Source organism: Sycon ciliatum, chromosome 1 (genome assembly GCF_964019385.1).
Source record: "Sycon ciliatum chromosome 1, ocSycCili1.1, whole genome shotgun sequence".
Taxonomy (NCBI): domain Eukaryota; kingdom Metazoa; phylum Porifera; class Calcarea; order Leucosolenida; family Sycettidae; genus Sycon; species Sycon ciliatum.
This window is the reverse complement of record NC_088643.1, coordinates 65,467,802-65,486,192: the sequence shown is the minus strand read 5'-3', so window position 1 is coordinate 65,486,192 and position 18,391 is coordinate 65,467,802. Positions and strand designations below refer to the sequence as shown.

Below are 18,391 nucleotides of genomic sequence, written 5' to 3'. Positions count from 1 at the left end.
GATAGCCGGCTCCCAGATGGTCTTCATGTGGTGTGCGAAGTCATGAATCGTTGCGCCTTGAGAATTACTCAGCGACAACAAATAGTGTACAGATTATTATGTAGATGATATCAAGCTGAGTCACACAGGATACCCGGGAAGCAGTGCTGTGCCCTCTCCCGGTTTAATACAATTCCCTGATCCCGAACAAGTAAGCATGACAACAGCCAACAACCATCCCAATTCCAAAAACAGTCGAGCCAACGAGAGCGCACAAAGAAGAATGGGCAAACCTGGTTGCTCGCCGCTCGCTGGCAAGATGATACTCTGCACGATCTTGAGTCTCTGGAAAGGCCAGGGGCAGCTTGATCTGCACATGCAACAACAACAACAACAACAACAACAACAACAACAACAACAACAACAACAACAACAACAACAACAACAACAACAACAACAACAACAACAACAACAACAACAAGGAACGCAAGGCCACCTCTAGCTCAGTCAAGTGACTGGACATCACATACACAACCATTGCCTATTCTTGTCTACAATATGGACCCACCGCTGAGCTGATTGGCCGGAGCTCAACACACTAGCACACTACAATGCACTGCATCCTGCAAAAGGGCACTTTCCCACCACCAATCACCACGTTTCTATCACATTACGGTCTTATTAAGTAAGACCCTCATCAGTCCGACAAAGTTCTCAGTCCCAGCAACACACCACATTCTGTTTTGATGAGAACTTTGGTTTCCCTCGGGTGAATTTGGTTATCTTGGGCTTTTGGGAAAGCTTCAGCCACGAGGGATTCTCTAGCAACGGTATCTAGCCTTCATTTTCATGTTCCAGGAACAACAAGCTCAGGAACAACGGCTACATAGGCTGTTCAAACGTGCCGCTCGGGCAGTCTGCAAGTCTCCACTGTGGACCAGCACTGCTCCCCTGCTAAATCGAATGCATGTATGTGACCTACAGGTTTCTGTGCACTTGAATATGTTTTGTTTCATCTGACGATGTTTGCATGATGCATGTAGCACCCTATTTCAGTCCTTTTTGCTGTCATGCCCTCAACTCGCACTCGATTCTCTAGCAACGGTATCTAGCCTTCATTTTCATGTTCCAGGAACAACAAGCTCAGGAACAACGGCTACATAGGCTGTTCAAACGTGCCGCTCGGGCAGTCTGCAAGTCTCCACTGTGGACCAGCACTGCTCCCCTGCTAAATCGAATGCATGTATGTGACCTACAGGTTTCTGTGCACTTGAATATGTTTTGTTTCATCTGACGATGTTTGCATGATGCATGTAGCACCCTATTTCAGTCCTTTTTGCTGTCATGCCCTCAACTCGCACTCGAGGAAGCCAAAGCAACTTGCTTGTGGTCCCACCTGCTAGCACTGCTCGGTCTGCTAAAAGCGCCTAATGCACACTGAAGCCATTATGTGGAATAGATTGCCGTCAGCAGCAAAATGTTCAAATAGGTATTGGGATTTCAAATCTCAAGCCTTGCAGGATATATTATCAGCTACGTAGGTTTTCCATAGCTCACTGGATTGATATATGTTCGTTACAACCAACCTTCCGTTTTCTTTTCTTTCTTTTCACTATCTCTACTTTTCCACAATATCCTTTAAAATTGTATTCACTGTGGGTCCAATGTTATTAGGCATTATGCCTGTTTTGATTTCCACTATAAATAAAGTATACAACAACAACAACAACAACAACAACAACAACAACAACAACAACAACAACAACAACAACAACAACAACAACAACAACAACAACAACAACAACAAACCAGATAATTCCTACTTGGACCGTTCTCCTCATTGGAACTTTCTGCACCCGAGCCTTCCAAGTTGGAAGGTTGTTGGTTTGCGCTTCGTAGATGTGTGGGAACTACATGTAGTAGGTGTCAGGTCGTCGAATGTCTCAATAGGCAGTTTACAGTATCTGAAGAGAAGTACGGCTCAACGATGATGTTGCGGCCATTTTAAAAACTTTTATAGCTTCAAATTTGTACTTTTATGCGGAAGAAACTTGAATGTACAATTAGGGAGCTTCAGGGGAAAGTTTTAGGACGGCAGCGTAATCATTGCCGGAGATACACCACATGGAAACGTGTTTCATACATGCTGCGAAAATAAAGCTCCTTCAGAGACTTACAAGTTATAAGTTATAACTTCTCTTTTGAGCATGATAAGATGTTCCGGTTCATCGTATGTGAAAGGTGGGCGATTCTTTCCTACTTCTTTTGAGATCAAATCGGTGCAAGTGGGAGAAAAAGGCGAACGAGCCAAAGCTTGCTAACCCACGGATAGTTGCCGATACTAATTTGCCTGCATGGATGCATACATTACCAGGTTGAAAAAAAGCATAGCACACTCTCAATACATCTCATCTATCTCATCTACTCTACTCCAAAAAAGCAGGCAAGACAGTGACATGGTACCCAGTACCCGGCATGCTCTGACATCTACTGTACTCCAAAAAAGCAGCCAAGACAGTGACATGGTACCCGGTACCCGGCATGCTCGCACATCTACTCTACTTGGACTATAAACAGCTACACGCTGAGAAAAAACACACTTTTAAAAGACATGCCCATACCATTCACCAAACTAATAGCGTGCATCCGCGCACATGCAAAGCACGTGCACACGCGCACATGCAAAGCACGTGCACACGCGCACATGCAAAGCACGTGCACACATGCACACCCGCTGCACAGGACATCTTCATGAAATGGCGGAACCATTACCTTCTTCTTCTCTTTCAGACGTGCAATGAATGTCAGGTACGCCTGCAGGGGCGGTGGAAAAGACAATAATAAACAGGCAAACTCGTGACTTTACAACTACAGGCCAACTTCACTTGTCAAGAGGCAGCTGGCAGCAGGCAGCTGGCAGCAGGCAGCTGGCAGCAGGCAGCTGGGCAGAGCCCATCAGAAGCATGTTTGGTTAGTGCTGTAGTACACGTGTACCGTAGTGTCGCGTATAAAAGCATGACCTGTATAAAAGCATGACCTGTATAAAAGCATGACCTGTATAAAAGCATGACCTGTATAAAAGCATGACCTGTATAGAAGCATGACCTGTATAGAAGCATGACCTGTATAGAAGCATGATCTGTATAGAAGCATGACCTGTATAAAAGCATGACCTGTATAGAAGCATGACTTGAATAGAAGCTGATTTTTCGAAGTGCGCCGTGACACAGACGCACGATTTGAATAGAAGCCACTCTCTGCAAAGACACGCGCAAGTACTTGCACAGTACGTGCGTGGCAGAATGCACTGCACAGTGTACAATGATGATGAAGCATAACTTGAATAGAAGCGTGGTTTGAACCCCGGCTTATACGGCCGTAAGCACCTGCTTTTATACGCGACACTACGGTATGTCACACAAAGTGAAACTTCAGTGTAAAACACTGCACCCTGGATAAAACGTACCCTGGATAAAACGTACCCTGGATAAAACCAAGAGTACATAACCTTACTTTGGGTTCAACTCTTTGCAGGTCACTTTGCACTGTTTGCCAGCGTTACATTTTGACAGGCAGGATCAAGGTGTGTGTGTATAACTTTTTAAAAGAAGCATTTGACTTCTACCTTGGCAAGTTGGTTACAAGGTGAGCACTGACTGGTAGGACATTCTCACCTTGCATACGGGCATGGACACACGGTTACATCTGTCCTCACTGGTCACCAGCACCAGCACCTTGACACAGGAATCAAAATACAAGAACAACAGCAGCAGGCAAACACATAATTTTAGTACAATCATGCGTGTTCTAGTACTTCTTACATTGCACCAAGTCCAAGAGCACAGAACTCCCAAGAGTGGATAACTTCTGATGGGTTGCCGCCACGACCCGTTCTCACAGCCTGACCACCGTTCACGACGTACTGTAAACCGCCCAACGTTTGCGTCACTAAAGTTTTGCGATCTCTCAGAACCAGCGAGTTTACGATGACAAATGTTCGCGGAGCACAGTGGCCGCACATATACACTCATGGTTGAAGTTTGATTTCATGATGGTTAATATTTGCGTTACGCTCTTCTCGCAAAATTAGCAAACATTTTAAAATACGTCGCAAGCATTAGGCAGTTTACAGTAATCAGCTATGCAAACGAGGTGTGAGGCCGAGGGCGTGCAGTGCAGTTCTGTGCACATCAGGGAGTCGTAGAGTACTTTACGACTCCCCGATGTGCACGTGCACCGTCGAATGGATAACATCATGAAAAATGATTGAATTCCAAAAAAGCGAGCTGTGACCGGCGGTTCACGAGACGTTGAAAATTGTTGCAAACTATGTACTCTTGATTGCACTCCACATCGAGGCTAATAGTCACACCCCAGCACATCAGTAACATCATCTCGATCTTCACAAGAGAGAATATGGCTATGGTAAAGTAGAAGTGATGTGGCTTCCTGCAGCTTCATAAATGGCAAATTAGTCTGCTCTTTCCCAGCTACACTGCAATCATCAAAACTCCTTTCTACCAGTCATCGTTACAATGTTTCAGCAAAATTTGTCATCATCATTCATCAGGCTTGAAATGGTGCGCAAGCTCACAAGTGAGCGAAAATAATATTATCGTAAAGTTCTTTAGAGATGCTACCATCGTATTTGACATGCTACCGAAGACGCAAAAATAGTAACAGGATTTAGTGCGGGGTCACCATGTGGTGATGAATTCATGTCAGTTGGCTTCACGCCAGTATGCCATGTACCTTCATACTGAGAAACAATAAGCGAACAGTGCCAACTACGGTGCACGATGTATTACATACGGTTAGACCTTGCTTAACCGCACACATCTGTTTTCCACAAAAATAACGGGACAGGCGAGGGAACCGGATAACTGAACACCGTTTATGTTGGATGCATCACATATGCTGTAAATATGTAACCAGCTATTTTCTTCCGGATGGCGAGGGATTCGGATAAAAGAGGACCGGATAAGCGAGGTCTCACTGCAGCAGCAAATATCACACATCGATGCATCAGCAATTCCAGTGACGTGTCTCTAAGGGCCTAAATGTGAGCAACAATCTCGCTACGATGTACATGTATATGTATAACAGCCTTGGAAGTATTGGCATTGGCAATCACTGCGAAAATGGTTTTGTGAGAGAATTAGATGCATGGCCAAGATTTCATTTCCCACCGCTGCGTGCTGTTGAGCTCACTATCGCAACAGCACTATAGATGAAGGCCCACACGCACACTATCCCGTCAATTATACACAGCAACCAATGCACTATACTTGCAACTACAAGGACACTTGATGAAGACAGGAGGAGAAGCGGAGAACGCATGGGAGAAAGGCGCATGTGCGTACGCGAAGGTGTAAAAGAGGAGGCAGTGTCATATCGCATATGAATGCACTGTGTTCAAAATAGAGGCACGAGTGGGTGACTGGACTGTACTCGTACACATGTGACACCTGCACTCGCAGCAGTTTACAGCAGGTCTAATGCCTTACCTCCATGCTGCTGTCGAAAGCTCTGGTCACCTGTGCCTTCAGGATGACTATGTTACCAACTCTGTGAACACAGAGAAACAGGCCAGGGAGTGATGCGAGTCAACAAGTCACACAGAATGGTAAGAAACTGGGGAGAGCAGGCGGAAATTTATACAATGGCTGTCCACTGGCAATACACGTTCCTCTCCCGGTTTCTTTGGAGTGAAACAACTACTTCATAGAGGCGGCTAATGGGGTTTTGGGCACTTGTGCCAGTGGTTGAGAGACTTATCCCCTTACCCCACCGTTAGGCGCCGCGTCTGCCGCTGGATTTTCCGGGTGTGAGTCCCCTTGGGAACAGAGACAAGAATTTACTCTCTTTTTTAACAACTATATGTGAACCCAATATTAGAGAGTTTTCGCACGGCGTGCAACGCGCCCACTTGACGCGTTCGAGGGTCACGTGCCACGTTCGGAAGCGAGGCAAACGCGCGTTGCCAACGAGGAACGCGGTCTCATCACGTTGGCACTTGATGGTCCAGCACGCGCGATTTGCGGAAAGTTCTAATGGCTAACCGGGGAAGGCTGAAGAGGGTTTTGAGGGGTAAACCTGATTTTGCTAGAAACCGGGCACGGCGAAATTCTTCTAAATGTGGCGCGGAAATTGAATCAACGAAGTGGCACGTGGCAGCTGCCAAACAAAGCTGTCAAACAAATATTTTCAGATTCTTCCCGCGCCGCTGCACAACAGATAACGACGTTGAGAGGTTGATTTCTATCTCAAGTGGTAGTTTTGTGTTGCCATGTCGCACTCTCCTCTGTCAGAACTTCGTGGTCAGCAGGCCAGCTGGGCGTCTTCCCCGGAGACTGCCACAGTGAATTTCACTTTCAAAGACGATAACTTGCTGATGTTGGGTGTGAAACAAGCAACTGTTTCAATTACGAATTGAAATGTTGGAAAGATTTCACGAGGGCGCTGAATCGAAGCACAGAAACAAGCTTCTCCACAGCTACAGAGAGGATGTTGCGGGAGCGAGCTGTAAAAGTAGTCACGAAACACCGCTCTGATTCAAACTCGCGGCGTCGCCAGTCCGGGAATGCTGAAGAGATGGACGAAAAGCTGCAGTTGAGAAGCCGCCTCGATTTACGTGAATCGCCAGCTACAGTCAGATTCCAAAAGTCGCAAGGAAGGGATAGATCGGGCAAAGGGCGCTGCATGCCGTGAGCTGGCCATGTCGGTCCTGTCCGAGAAGCGATCCATCTCTGACCTTTCAACTGACGATCACAAGGGGCCCGGCCCAGATATGAAGCCCAAACCTTCACCAGTGCAGCCGAAGAATACACCAAAAGAAACGAGCACCACAGCGTTGCTGTCCTATTTCAGGGAAAAAGACGAGGCTGACCGGCAAGGCAAGACAGTGGCCCTGGAATTGGAAAAGGACAAGGTGACGTTGGAGAGGGAGAAGTGGGAGACAGAAAAGCAGCGAGAGGAACAAAGACATGCCCAATAGCAGCAGCAGCAAGTTATCGACAATGAAAGAGAAGCCAAAAAATTGGACCTGGAAGCCAAGAAGCTTGCTGCTGAGAATGAGGAACGAAGCCATCACCATCGACTGGAGAATGAGCGCTTCCAGAGAGAGAGCAGCAGCGCGGCGATCAACAGATGGAGATGATGATGAGCCTTGTGAAGCACGTTTTGCCGAAGAATAATTTGTTGTACGTAGTTTAGCTGCACGCTGTTCACACGCTGATTGCATGCTGTCTGCACGCTTTTTGCCTGGTTACTGCTAAGATTACGTGTCCGTGCCTGGGTACGTGCCTGGGTTCGTGCCTGGGTCCGTTTGGGTTATAACTCGTGGCCCTGCGCCGTTTTCCTGGTCTTCCGTTTTCTGTAGTCGTCGCAGCTCCTCGTGTTGGGTCCGTTTTATTCTCTCTCTCGTGGTTTTCTGCCCTTTTGTTACTCTTATCGTTTCCGTTGTCCTCCTGAGCCCTGCTCCTTTCCTTTGTCCCCTTATTCGTCGTTTGAGGCCAAGTAAACCGCATCAACCCGAACAATTCGTTGCTCTGTCTGACTGGTCGCGGGGGCTCAGACAACATTTGGCGCCCAATTACAGCTCGAACCCTCGACAGTTCTCTTCTCTACCGTCTACGATGCAACGTGTTTATTACGAACCGATGCCAGCCACTCTCCAGCTCCTGTCGCGTCCTTTTCTGTTGCGTACTGACCATGCTAGTTTGCGGTGGCTGCTGAATTTCAAGAATCCATCCGGCCAAGTCGCGCGTTGGCTCGGTACTTTAGCTGAATTCCATTATACTGTTGAACATCGACCAGGTCGTCTCCATGGCAATGCAGATGGTTTAAGTAGGCTACAAGAGGGCGATACTAGTGTTAATGTAGTTGCCATTCCGTCAACTGGTACTGACGAGTTACGCAAAGCAGTCGCTAACGACAAAGAATTGCAGGTCGTTTTGTCTCGCCTCGCCTCGCCTCCCAGTCCTCTGCGAAACCAGGAGACAGTCCCGCAGTCCGGAGTCTGTTGGCACAGGCCGACGTTCTCAGAGTCGAAAATAGTCTGCTATATCGTACGTCCGTTCCCGAGAAAAATACGCGTCAATTAGTTGTCCCACAAAGTGAGCGAGACCGATTTTTGGTAGAAGCGCATGCCAGTCGTACGACAGCCCATTTTGGCCAGGACCGCACCCTTGCCCGTTTGCGAGAGGTTGCCTACTGGCCGGGCATGGCAAAATATGTTGCTGTGTTTCGTGCTACTTGTGAAGTGTGTGAGCGTAGTAAGAACCCGCCGCGTAAGTCTAGGGCCCCCCTAGGTACTGTGCGTGCGGGGTCCCCATTTGAAATATTAGCGATGGATATCATGGGACCACTTCCCCTAACTCCCCGAGGGAATCAGTATATTTTGGTAGTGGCTGACTATTTTTCTAAATGGGTGGAAATCATTGCAATTTCAAATATGCGGGCGGAAACTGTTGCAAACCAGTTAGTAGACCGGGTGTTCACCCGTTTTGGTGTGCCCGAGCAATTGCACTCAGATCAGGGAGCGAATTTTGAAAGTAAATTGGTAGCTGAGTTGTGTAGTTTGTTAGGCATTAACAAAACTCGTACTACTCCATACCGGCCCCAGTCGGATGGTATGGTCGAGCGGGCCAATCGCACCATTCAAGTTGCGCTGCGTGCGTATTGTGCTCCCGACCAGTCCGACTGGGATCGGCACATGTCGTTAGTGCAGCTCGCTTACAACACTGGGGTGCACCGGGCTACAGGGTTTACTCCCCACTTTGTTCTGTTTGGCAGGGAGGCCCGTTTACCGTTAGATTTAATTGTTCCCACTCCCGATGCTAGGCTAGAAAGCAATGTTCCCGTGTATGTAGCTAGTCTGCGTGAATCCCTAGCTCGGGCTTTCTCTGTTGTGCGTGAAAGATTAGATGTGGCGCACTCTGTTGTAAAGTTAAACTATGACAAAAAGGCCTCCGAGCATGGTTTGAAAGTGGGGGATTATGTGTGGCTCCATTCGGTTCCCCCTCCCGGGACTAGCCCAAAATTGCATAGGCCGTGGACTGGTCCGTGGCAGATTGAGCGAGTTCGTGGTGTGGTGTGCATGGTTGTAAGAGTGGGACCGCTGCCCTCGGCTCGACATGCCTGCCATTTAACAGTACATGCAGATCGACTAAGGCTAGTAAAGGGTCGGGTGGTGCTACCTCCAGTAAAAGAGGTGACTGAAATCGAGCCAGAGAGGGAGGTAGTACAGGCGTCCCTGGGTGGCCCCCCTTGTTTCCTTCCAGCCCCGTTTGGAATTAGTGATGCTGTACCTCCTGCCCCGGCACAGCATGACCCAGGAGCGGATCCGCGGAGACCTGGCCTCCGCCAATTGACCAAAGGCCCTGGCCACTATAGGGCTATGTTAAGAGGGTAGTTCGTGTAGCTTGTTTGTGTACTGTTAAAATAAATTTGTTGCCATATTGGCAACTGGCGCCCAAAACCTGTTCTCGTAATTTTGTAGGTAGCAATATGTTGAAGTTCGAAACCGCTGCCAGTTGTTTGCTCTCTGTGTTTTCTTTTCTGTTAAGTTTACGCGAATATGCTGATCCATCTCGGATTTACTTCGTAGCTACTGGCCGCGAATGTGGCAAATCGTCTGCTGTAACGTCACCTCCCGCACCCGCAACACCACCACCTGTACCGTCGGCAAACCAAGACTCTCTCGCGGTGGAGTTCCGGCGTGTACGTCGCCGCTCCCGCCGGGCTCGGCACCGCCGGCGAGTACCAGGGCGGAAATCAGTGGAAACCGTAGCTTCCCGTCCGGCTTCTCCCAGCCCGGGAGTCATGGTGGAGGATTCAGATGCGACTGACGTAGTTTATTTGGTGGATATTCATGTTGCTAATGATCTCGAGTGATTGCGCATTGTATTATTATTTAGGCCTCGGGGCGTTTGAGACGGTGAGGACATGGGTATTGGTGTTGTTCAGATAATTTAAGAGCCAAGGGCCATACACAGGTTGAACAACTCGCTTAATGACGACATCAGTGTGGACGGGTTTTTTTGCAGGGTTTTAGTTTAAGGGGATACGCCACACTGGTGCCGTCGTTAAGTGTAAACCCACCTGGCCCATTAGTCACTTGCTCAACCGTTCCCTTTTTCACCCCTCCCCTTCTTAAAGATTTGTTGCTTTGTAAAGTCTCAGGAGAGACTTAGTTATCTTAGGGCGGAGTAATGTTGTACGTAGTTTAGCTGCACGCTGTTCACACGCTGATTGCATGCTGTCTGCACGCTTTTTGCCTGGTTACTGCTAAGATTACGTGGCCGTGCCTGGGTACGTGCCTGGGTTCGTGCCTGGGTCCGTTTGGGTTATAACTCGTGGCCCTGCGCCGTTTTCCTGGTCTTCCGTTTTCTGTAGTCGTCGCAGCTCCTCGCGTTGGGTCCGTTTTATTCTCTCTCTCGTGGTTTTCTGCCCTTTTGTTACTCTTATCGTTTCCGTTGTCCTCCTGAGCCCTGCTCCTTTCCTTTGTCCCCATATTCGTCGTTTGAGGCCAAGTAAACCGTATCAACCCGAACAATTCGTTGCTCTGTCTGACTGGTCGCGGGGGCTCAGACAACAAATTAATTCATAGCTGCACAGAAGCTGGACATGTAAATCGAAATGTGCCTTTTTGAAGCGAGTACTATTTAATTGGAGAATACTAAGTATCAGGACAGTAAAAATCTACAATCATAAAAAAGGTACTTGGTACATGCATGTGTTTAACCAAAATGAACCGATTCCATTGTTGGTGCCCCCCCCCCCCCCAGCCAGTTGCACACGACCGCTACACACGGTTCAAAGGCACGCGATTGCATAACTCACCGTGGAATACGATCAAAGTAGACACCGTCCATGCTGACTGTAACGCAGGATTTATCGCAGTGACGCTCGGCTGTGGACATGAACGTGCGATTGAATGCAAAGGCAGTGGAAAGAGGAAAGGTTACATAATTTTACTTGTCCATAATTTTTTTGTATCAAGTAGTCCCCATTCCATTGTTACGTAGATTCACTGATGAATGTAACAAGAATACAGTTGAACAGGCGGCGAGGTGACAACAATTTTCTACGTGTCGCTTCAGCTGATTCTGTTCATTGCCATCTTAAGAACACAGTTCTGAACAAATCCTCTCTTTCCTTTTCGTTGTGAGCCTTGCGATCATCATTTCACATGCTTTGCTCATGCATGTCGATACATAGGATTTGCTTTAGATCTGAGGGAATTTGATATGCATATCATGTTTTGCCAAACATGGTCACTACCTACATGTACATGATTGTATATTGAAATGGCACTGCGCGAATACCAACATGATTCCCGTGGCTGGCCAATTGTCGTTTTTCGCAAGGTGGACTGTGCCGGCGTGCAGTATAATTAGATTCATTAATAAAAGCAATACCACACATGTGCATGCATATACTTGACTGAATCGATGTGCGTGCAGTCCTGAACGTTCTATACAATGTATAAAGGTGTGGCAGATGGCTTCCTTTAATACGCCAAACATTTGCCGCATCCGAACACCTGGCCAGGGATATTTGCCTAGAGGTGGTCGAATGATCAATGTTCAACTGTAAAGTTATGTTATAACATGTTTATAACATACCTGAAAGACAGGCAGCTACGTCAATCCACTTGAGAAGCTGTCCAGGATGGAGCTGCTCACCATCGACGTTTGCATCCCGCGGCAGCACCAACTGCTGCATTTCAATTTTGCTTGCTGCCTATGGCAACAGAAGGGGGTAGTGACAAGAGATCAGAACACCAAAATAATTCCAAAAAAAAAAGAAAGCCCGTGAGAAATCAACCTGTGTTTGAATGAGAACCTTTCCTAAAAAAAAGGTCAATGATAGCTGACACCATCATTGACAGGATCTGCGACGCGAAGCTTCAGAACTTGTCAACGTCGAAGTGCTGAGCCCAGAGATAGTAGCCATTTACCCCAACTAAGGACCATGCCGTTCGCTCTTTCCACTTCCTGAAGATGGATGTGGTGCTTCCTGGCAACTCTCCTATCTCTCGTAACATCTTCTGAAGCCAGGTGAGACGACGGGTGGTGGAGATTGACAAATGAATTAATAATGTCATAGTTTAGAAAGTTTGCTGAAAATGTCTCAGGAGAGATGGCGAATACCAAGCATCCTCTCCTAGAGGAACCATTTCCTAGGCTACAGTCAGCCTAGGGAAATGCAGGAGAAGGCAAAGTTCACGGCACTAAAAAGCATTGAACACAGCACTTCTTTCACATCGTGAATACAATAAGACAATTGAAAATGATTAAATTCTGCAGTCCCTCACGGAGCTAAGCAGAACGTGCGTCATCACTGCGCTGGTCGATATGGCAACGTGAGCATACAATTGGCAATTTGGCAAGTTTGACGTATCGCATGGAAGCGAGAGATATGCCATTCGAACCGATATCAAATTGTCTTTCTTCTGGACCCTACTTGAAAATCGATGCACTATCAAGGCGGAGAGCTCTGGCGGTACTTTACAGTGCCTTCATACATGCCACGTGCCTGTTGTCAAGTCGTTGCTAGCATTTGGCCAATCAGAGCAGCACCGTACCAGGGCATTATCAGACGATAATGCCCGGGTACGGCGTACCCATGCCCGTTAGGAAGGACCCCAGGCGTACTACATACGCTGGTGCACTGCCAATTATGTAGCAGGCCGCGCCTTTAGGGCAGTGACCTGGTACATAATCGGCAGCACTCCAGCGCACATAGAACGCATGGGACCGTTCCTAAGGACCCCACATGCACTCGAACACACCACACAAAACGAAACTACTAACGTGCGCCATCCAAAACAATTATACTTTACTAGCAATGTCGACATAGGAAAAGTAATTTACAACAAGAGAATGACACACAGCATTACTAAATTGAGACGAACAAGTCGACTGGTGAACATGCATCACAAAGTTACTCAGGAATAGACCAGATTTTATCTCGAACTCCTAAAAAAAGACACAGTTGCATCTCCTCCAAATGTGCCTAGCTAAATGTACACTGTACATGGACCTCAAGTAAACTGACAGCAATGGGAACAAAATCTCAGCTGCACATGTACATGTACGTGAAAAAGGACATTGTTCTGAATAAGAGCACTTACAATGTACTCCCAAACTAGTCTAATTACTAGTACCACTTGGTCACAGCTGTTTTCGTTCAACGGCAACTCCAAAGCCACAGCGAATCAGCTAACTTCCGTACTGCCCAATAGGAAACACTAGACACCCTTAGCAAAAAAACGTTATGTTGTAACGGTATCGCCGTAAGGGGAAAAATACCGAGATTTGGGTTCGACCTTTACCGTTCCTTCTCCCTTGACCATGTTCACCTTATTTGTCTACAACTAGGCACGTGGCATGTATGAACTATAATAAACACATGGCGCGTCGTGCATTATGACGGATTGTATGCCCTAGTGCGTAGCCCTCGGCCGTGCACCGTTGCCCGCGGCCCTTGGGCTACGGTGCACGACCTCGGGCTACGCACTAGGGCATAAATCAGCCATAATGCCCTCCTTACCATGTGTTATTATAATTATACATTAAGTACCGCGAGAGCGCCCCGCCAACTCGTCCTTTCGTGGTCGTATTGTGAAGGCGGTGTCCTGTCTACAGGTCATACAACACAAACCTTGCAGTTGTGGCAAGTGAAATCCGACACTTGCCATAGGGGACAGCGGCCACAGCGCCACGATTAAATGGACATCAATGATGTAATGTACTGTACTAGTTGCGTACAATAGAGCCATATGTATGCATCCCAAACAGGTCGAAAGGTCACAGCGTAGATACACACAGTTCACAGACATGGTACACATAAAGATTATTGGTATCCAGTCCCATTCATTTTGCGAGCACCTTTGAACCTTTCTTGTGAACCTTGACAGTCATGAGACAGATAAAAGTTGTATGTAATGTAACACATGTACTACGTATGCAGGGCTGCAGACTGCATGGTGTAGTCCCTTATGCCAAGTGTCGGGTTTCACTTGCCATGACGTATATAATAGCACATGGTACGGAGGGCATTATGGCTGATTTATGCCCTAGTGCGTAGCCCGAGGTCATGCACCGTAGCCCAAGAGCCGCAGGCCCGCGGGCTACGGTGCATGACCGAGGGCTACGTACTAGGGCATAAAATCACATACAACTGAGATTACTTGAGGTCCATGTACATTAGACATGTAGCTAGGTACATTTGAAGTACATGTAGATGTAACTGAATACTTTGCAGGAGTTCGAAATACAATATGATCTATTCCAGATAGGTAACTTTGTGATCCATGTTCACTGGTCGACTTGTTCGTCTCAATTTAGTAATGCATTGTAATAGACATGTTGTGTGTCATTCTATTGCCATGCTGTTATAAATTACTTCTCCGATGTCGACATTGCTAGTAAAGTATAATTGTGTTGGATGGTACACGTAAGTAGTTTCGTTTTGTGTGGTGTGTGCGAGTGCATGTGGTGTCTTTAGGAATGGTCCCATGTGTTCTATGTGCGCTGGAGTACTGCCGATTATGTACCAGGTCACTGTCCTAAAAGCATGGCCTGGTACATAATTGGCAGTGCACCAGCGTACGTAGTACGCCTGGGGTGATTCCTAACGGGCATGGGTATGCCGTACCCGAGCATTATCGTCTGATAATGCCCTGGTACGGTGCTGCTCTGATTGGCCAAATGCTAGCAACGACCTGACAACAGGCACGTGACATGTATGAACTGTACTTCAAAGTACTCAGTTTACCTTTGAGCTCCACACAAAAACATGCTAAGCGTGACCTTAGTACACTACAAGGTTCTCACACCGTACAAACTTTGTTGCACTCTGCCATACGATTTCCTTTCCCTGGCTGTAAAATCAAGGCGGCGCTCTCGCGAGATGGGGCGATCTCGCGGTATACCCCGGTACTTTACGGTATATTCCAAATTTGGGTAGCTGCTATACTTGTGTCCGATTCCGTATGGTCACCAAGAATGGCGGCCGGCAAGAGCCGAAGCAGCTAGGGAGACAACTTTTTAAAAGACCATACTGTGAGACTAAAACCGTGCTGTGTGCTTTGATGCCAGACGGTCCTAAAAGTTCGTTCTACGTGATCTGTGGTCTACGCAATGTGCATCGCGACCATGAGCAGCAGCTGACCCCAAACACCACCCGGTGGCCGAGACCAAGAGTACATAACCCCCCAGAGTGTGCAACGCCGATCCAGCTCTGTGTAGGGCTTGGTCGAGCGGAATCGGATCTTCTGATGTCATGCGTACACTTCACACCAGCGCAAGGCCGGTCTCGAGGCAGGGCACCATTGTTTTTGATCCAAGAGTACCCGCGACTCCCCGGGTTCCCCTCAGATGTGTACGGTATTATGACGCAAAGATCCGATTCCGCTCGACCAAGACCCTATGCAGAGCTGGATCAGGCGTTGCACACTCTGGGGGGTTATGTACTCTTGCCGAGACTGGTGATGCCATATACAAATACATTGCTGGTATAAATTAGCCCCGGCCCAAACGTCAACTGGAACGGGCAACGCACACTCCAGTCTCCCATGGCATCTCCGTGAATGCTGCAACTGCCTAATGGCTGCTAATTGCATTGCCTGCATGAATAAATGCCTTCAATTTGGTCAGGGCACTCAGGAAATTTAAAACCCCACCCAGACCCACACTACACCGCGAGTTATGCGTGGCCCGTTCACCAGTATTCTAAAGAAACGATTTACGTTGGCCGGCCACCATCCAGTACACAGTGCGAAAGTGGCGCTTTGCTGATGCTGATGTATTCACCCCACGATCGAAACTAGCCCACCCGCTCTATCCCGCTCAGCCCTCCTCTGGCCGACCCACACACATTGCATGTATCAACGCTAGATCAATTAAGAATAAGCATGGAGAACTTTCCGAGTTCATCAAGCAGTACAAGCCTGACGTCATTGGCATCACTGAAACATGGCTGTCTCAACCTAACTCCATTGTAGTTCCAGGCTACGACTATTACCGCCGTGACCGACCCACAGCGGACAACAAGAAGAGCACTGATAGATTTAGGGGATTCGGAGGTGTCGCTCTTCTAGTCCGCTCGGATTTTCCAGGTACAGTTAAGCATTGCACTGATCTACACCTCCCCAAATTTGAGGCCACATGGGTCGAAATAACAGCGCATACATCGACCTCATCATCTGCACCTCCTGAGTCTCATTACTGGATGCGTTTACAGGCCACCAAATGCGTATTCCACTGATATTGACAATTTTGTGGGCTGTCTGCAAACAGTCCTTCAGACGACCAGACACACTACTTCCTCTATGCTTATGATGGGTGATTTCAATGCCAAGTGTAGTGACTGGCACGGCAATATCACGGACACTGCTGGACACCAGCTACAATGCCTGCTAAGAATGTTTTCCCTCTCCCAGTTAGTCAACTTCCCTACTCACCACACTCCAGCCGGAACAGGAGCATCCTTGGACTTGGTAATTACTGATACACCATCTGCGTTTTCCATTTCAGACATTATTGCTCCTCTGGGTCAGTCTGACCACGACATTGTGTTGGTTCGTATGGAAGCGCCTAGCCGGCAACACTACCAAGCACCAACGTTCTCTCCTGCATCAGGTACAGCCTATGAGCGCTCACTGTCCACGCCAGATGACTTGATCGGTAGCTCACCGCCCCGCTATCATTTCCGTACGATCACAAGTGACCAGTGGAACTGTATAAACCAGCAGCTTACTTCCGTGGATTGGAGGGAGCTTCTTGGTAACACAAGTATCGACGTCACATGCAAGAGATTCTCATCTGAACTCTCTGCTGCTCTCGCCAAGTATCAGTCCCCAGCTTCTTCTGTCAATCGCCCCTCTTCACAGGGTCGTTCCGTCGACAGGCCAGCACGTCCACCCTGGCTGACGACCTCAGTATTAAATGCAGTCATCAATAAACGGAATATCCATAGCATCTACAGGAAATTCCCCACAGCAGAAAACCTTGCTCGCTATAAGGCCCAACGCAATTTGGTCAAGCACCTCTCTCGCCGTGCTCACAAAGGATACATTCAGTCACTCCAGAGCAAACTCACTAACTCTGCCGTCCGTCGCTTTACTCATTTGTCCGCTCCCTGGCTGGCGTGTCTTCGCATCATCCTGCACCTTCAGCAATGACCCCCCTCCGCTGACACCCTCACACATAATCCTGCTGAGATGGCAGCTGCTTTCAACGAGCACTTTGTACGGGTTGGCACACAGGACGATCCTGACTGGCCCATCCCAGATCTGTCTCATCTCCCTTCTCCGGCCTCGAACCTCTCAAACATTGTCATCTCCTCCGAGGCCGTGATTCGCTATATTGAGAAACTCCCCACAGGGAAGTCCCCAGGCTATGACGGTATACGCAACGAGATTCTGAAGGCCTTGAAACTTTCTATCTCCTATCCTCTCTCTCCTATCTTCAATAATTCCCTGTCCAGCGGCGTTTTTCCTACTGCCTGGAAATATGCTGTGGTTGTGCCCATATACAAGAACAAGGGAAGCAGACATGATCCTGGTAACTATCGCCCTATCTCTCTGCTGAACACATGCTCCAAGATACTTGAGAGAGTCGTCTATGATCGGCTGTACCATCATCTGGCACCTCTGCTCCATGATATGCAATCTGGGTTCCGCCATGGTGACTCTACCTCTCTACATCTAACCAACCTTGTCCAGAGACTGTGCACCCTCTGAAACCGCCGCCATTACCTTGGCTTGTGTTTCTTCGACCTGGCGAAAGCGTTTGACTCAGTTTGGCATAGGGGGTTACTAGCCAAGCTGCATGCTTATGGGGTCATCGGACGCCTGCAGTCGTGGCTCACCTCCTATCTCAACAATAGGACTCAATCAGTCGAGCTTGGTCCAGTCCTCTCGGGTTCTATCCCTATTCGCTCCGGTGTACCGCAAGGGTCCACCGTAGGACCGCTACTTTTCCTGGCCTTCGTCCCTGTCCTCAACCCTGGCGTGTCTCTGTTTGCAGATGACACGTGTATGCTGCGCAGTAGTCCCTCTGTTTCCCGTCTTATATTGGACCTCCAAGCGGGTATCACGGATATCACCTCGTGGATGGCATTGTGGAAGCTAAAACCTAACGTCGGGAAGACCAAGGTTATGATCATTCCCCCTCTGCCTATTACTCTCTACTACCCTCTCCCTCCCCTAGTATTCCATTTGTCCACCACTCCCACAGAATATGTAGATCATCACAGGCATATTGGTGTCATTTTTGACACCAATTTCTCCTGGACTCACCATGTTGCCCACATATGTAAGAAGACTAGTCAAGTCATAGGTATAATATACTCACACCGCGCCCATCTCCTGACGGCTGTCGTGCTCTTTTTTATAATG

At 48.0% G+C, this 18,391-nt stretch overlaps 1 protein-coding gene across 1 annotated transcript in view; it reads right to left on the bottom strand.

Annotated features, from left to right (window-relative positions):
- LOC135804905 (acyl-coenzyme A thioesterase 11-like) overlaps positions 1-18,391 on the bottom strand; it is a 43,884-nt gene that overhangs the window by 22,169 nt on the left and 3,324 nt on the right. The window contains exons 2-7 of the mRNA XM_065318879.1: positions 11,610-11,727; positions 10,825-10,894; positions 5,487-5,547; positions 3,654-3,713; positions 2,752-2,793; positions 273-349 (exon numbers count right to left, since the gene is read on the bottom strand). Coding sequence (XP_065174951.1) covers positions 273-349; positions 2,752-2,793; positions 3,654-3,713; positions 5,487-5,547; positions 10,825-10,894; positions 11,610-11,727 — 428 coding nt within the window. The remainder of the gene's footprint in view (positions 1-272; positions 350-2,751; positions 2,794-3,653; positions 3,714-5,486; positions 5,548-10,824; positions 10,895-11,609; positions 11,728-18,391) is intronic.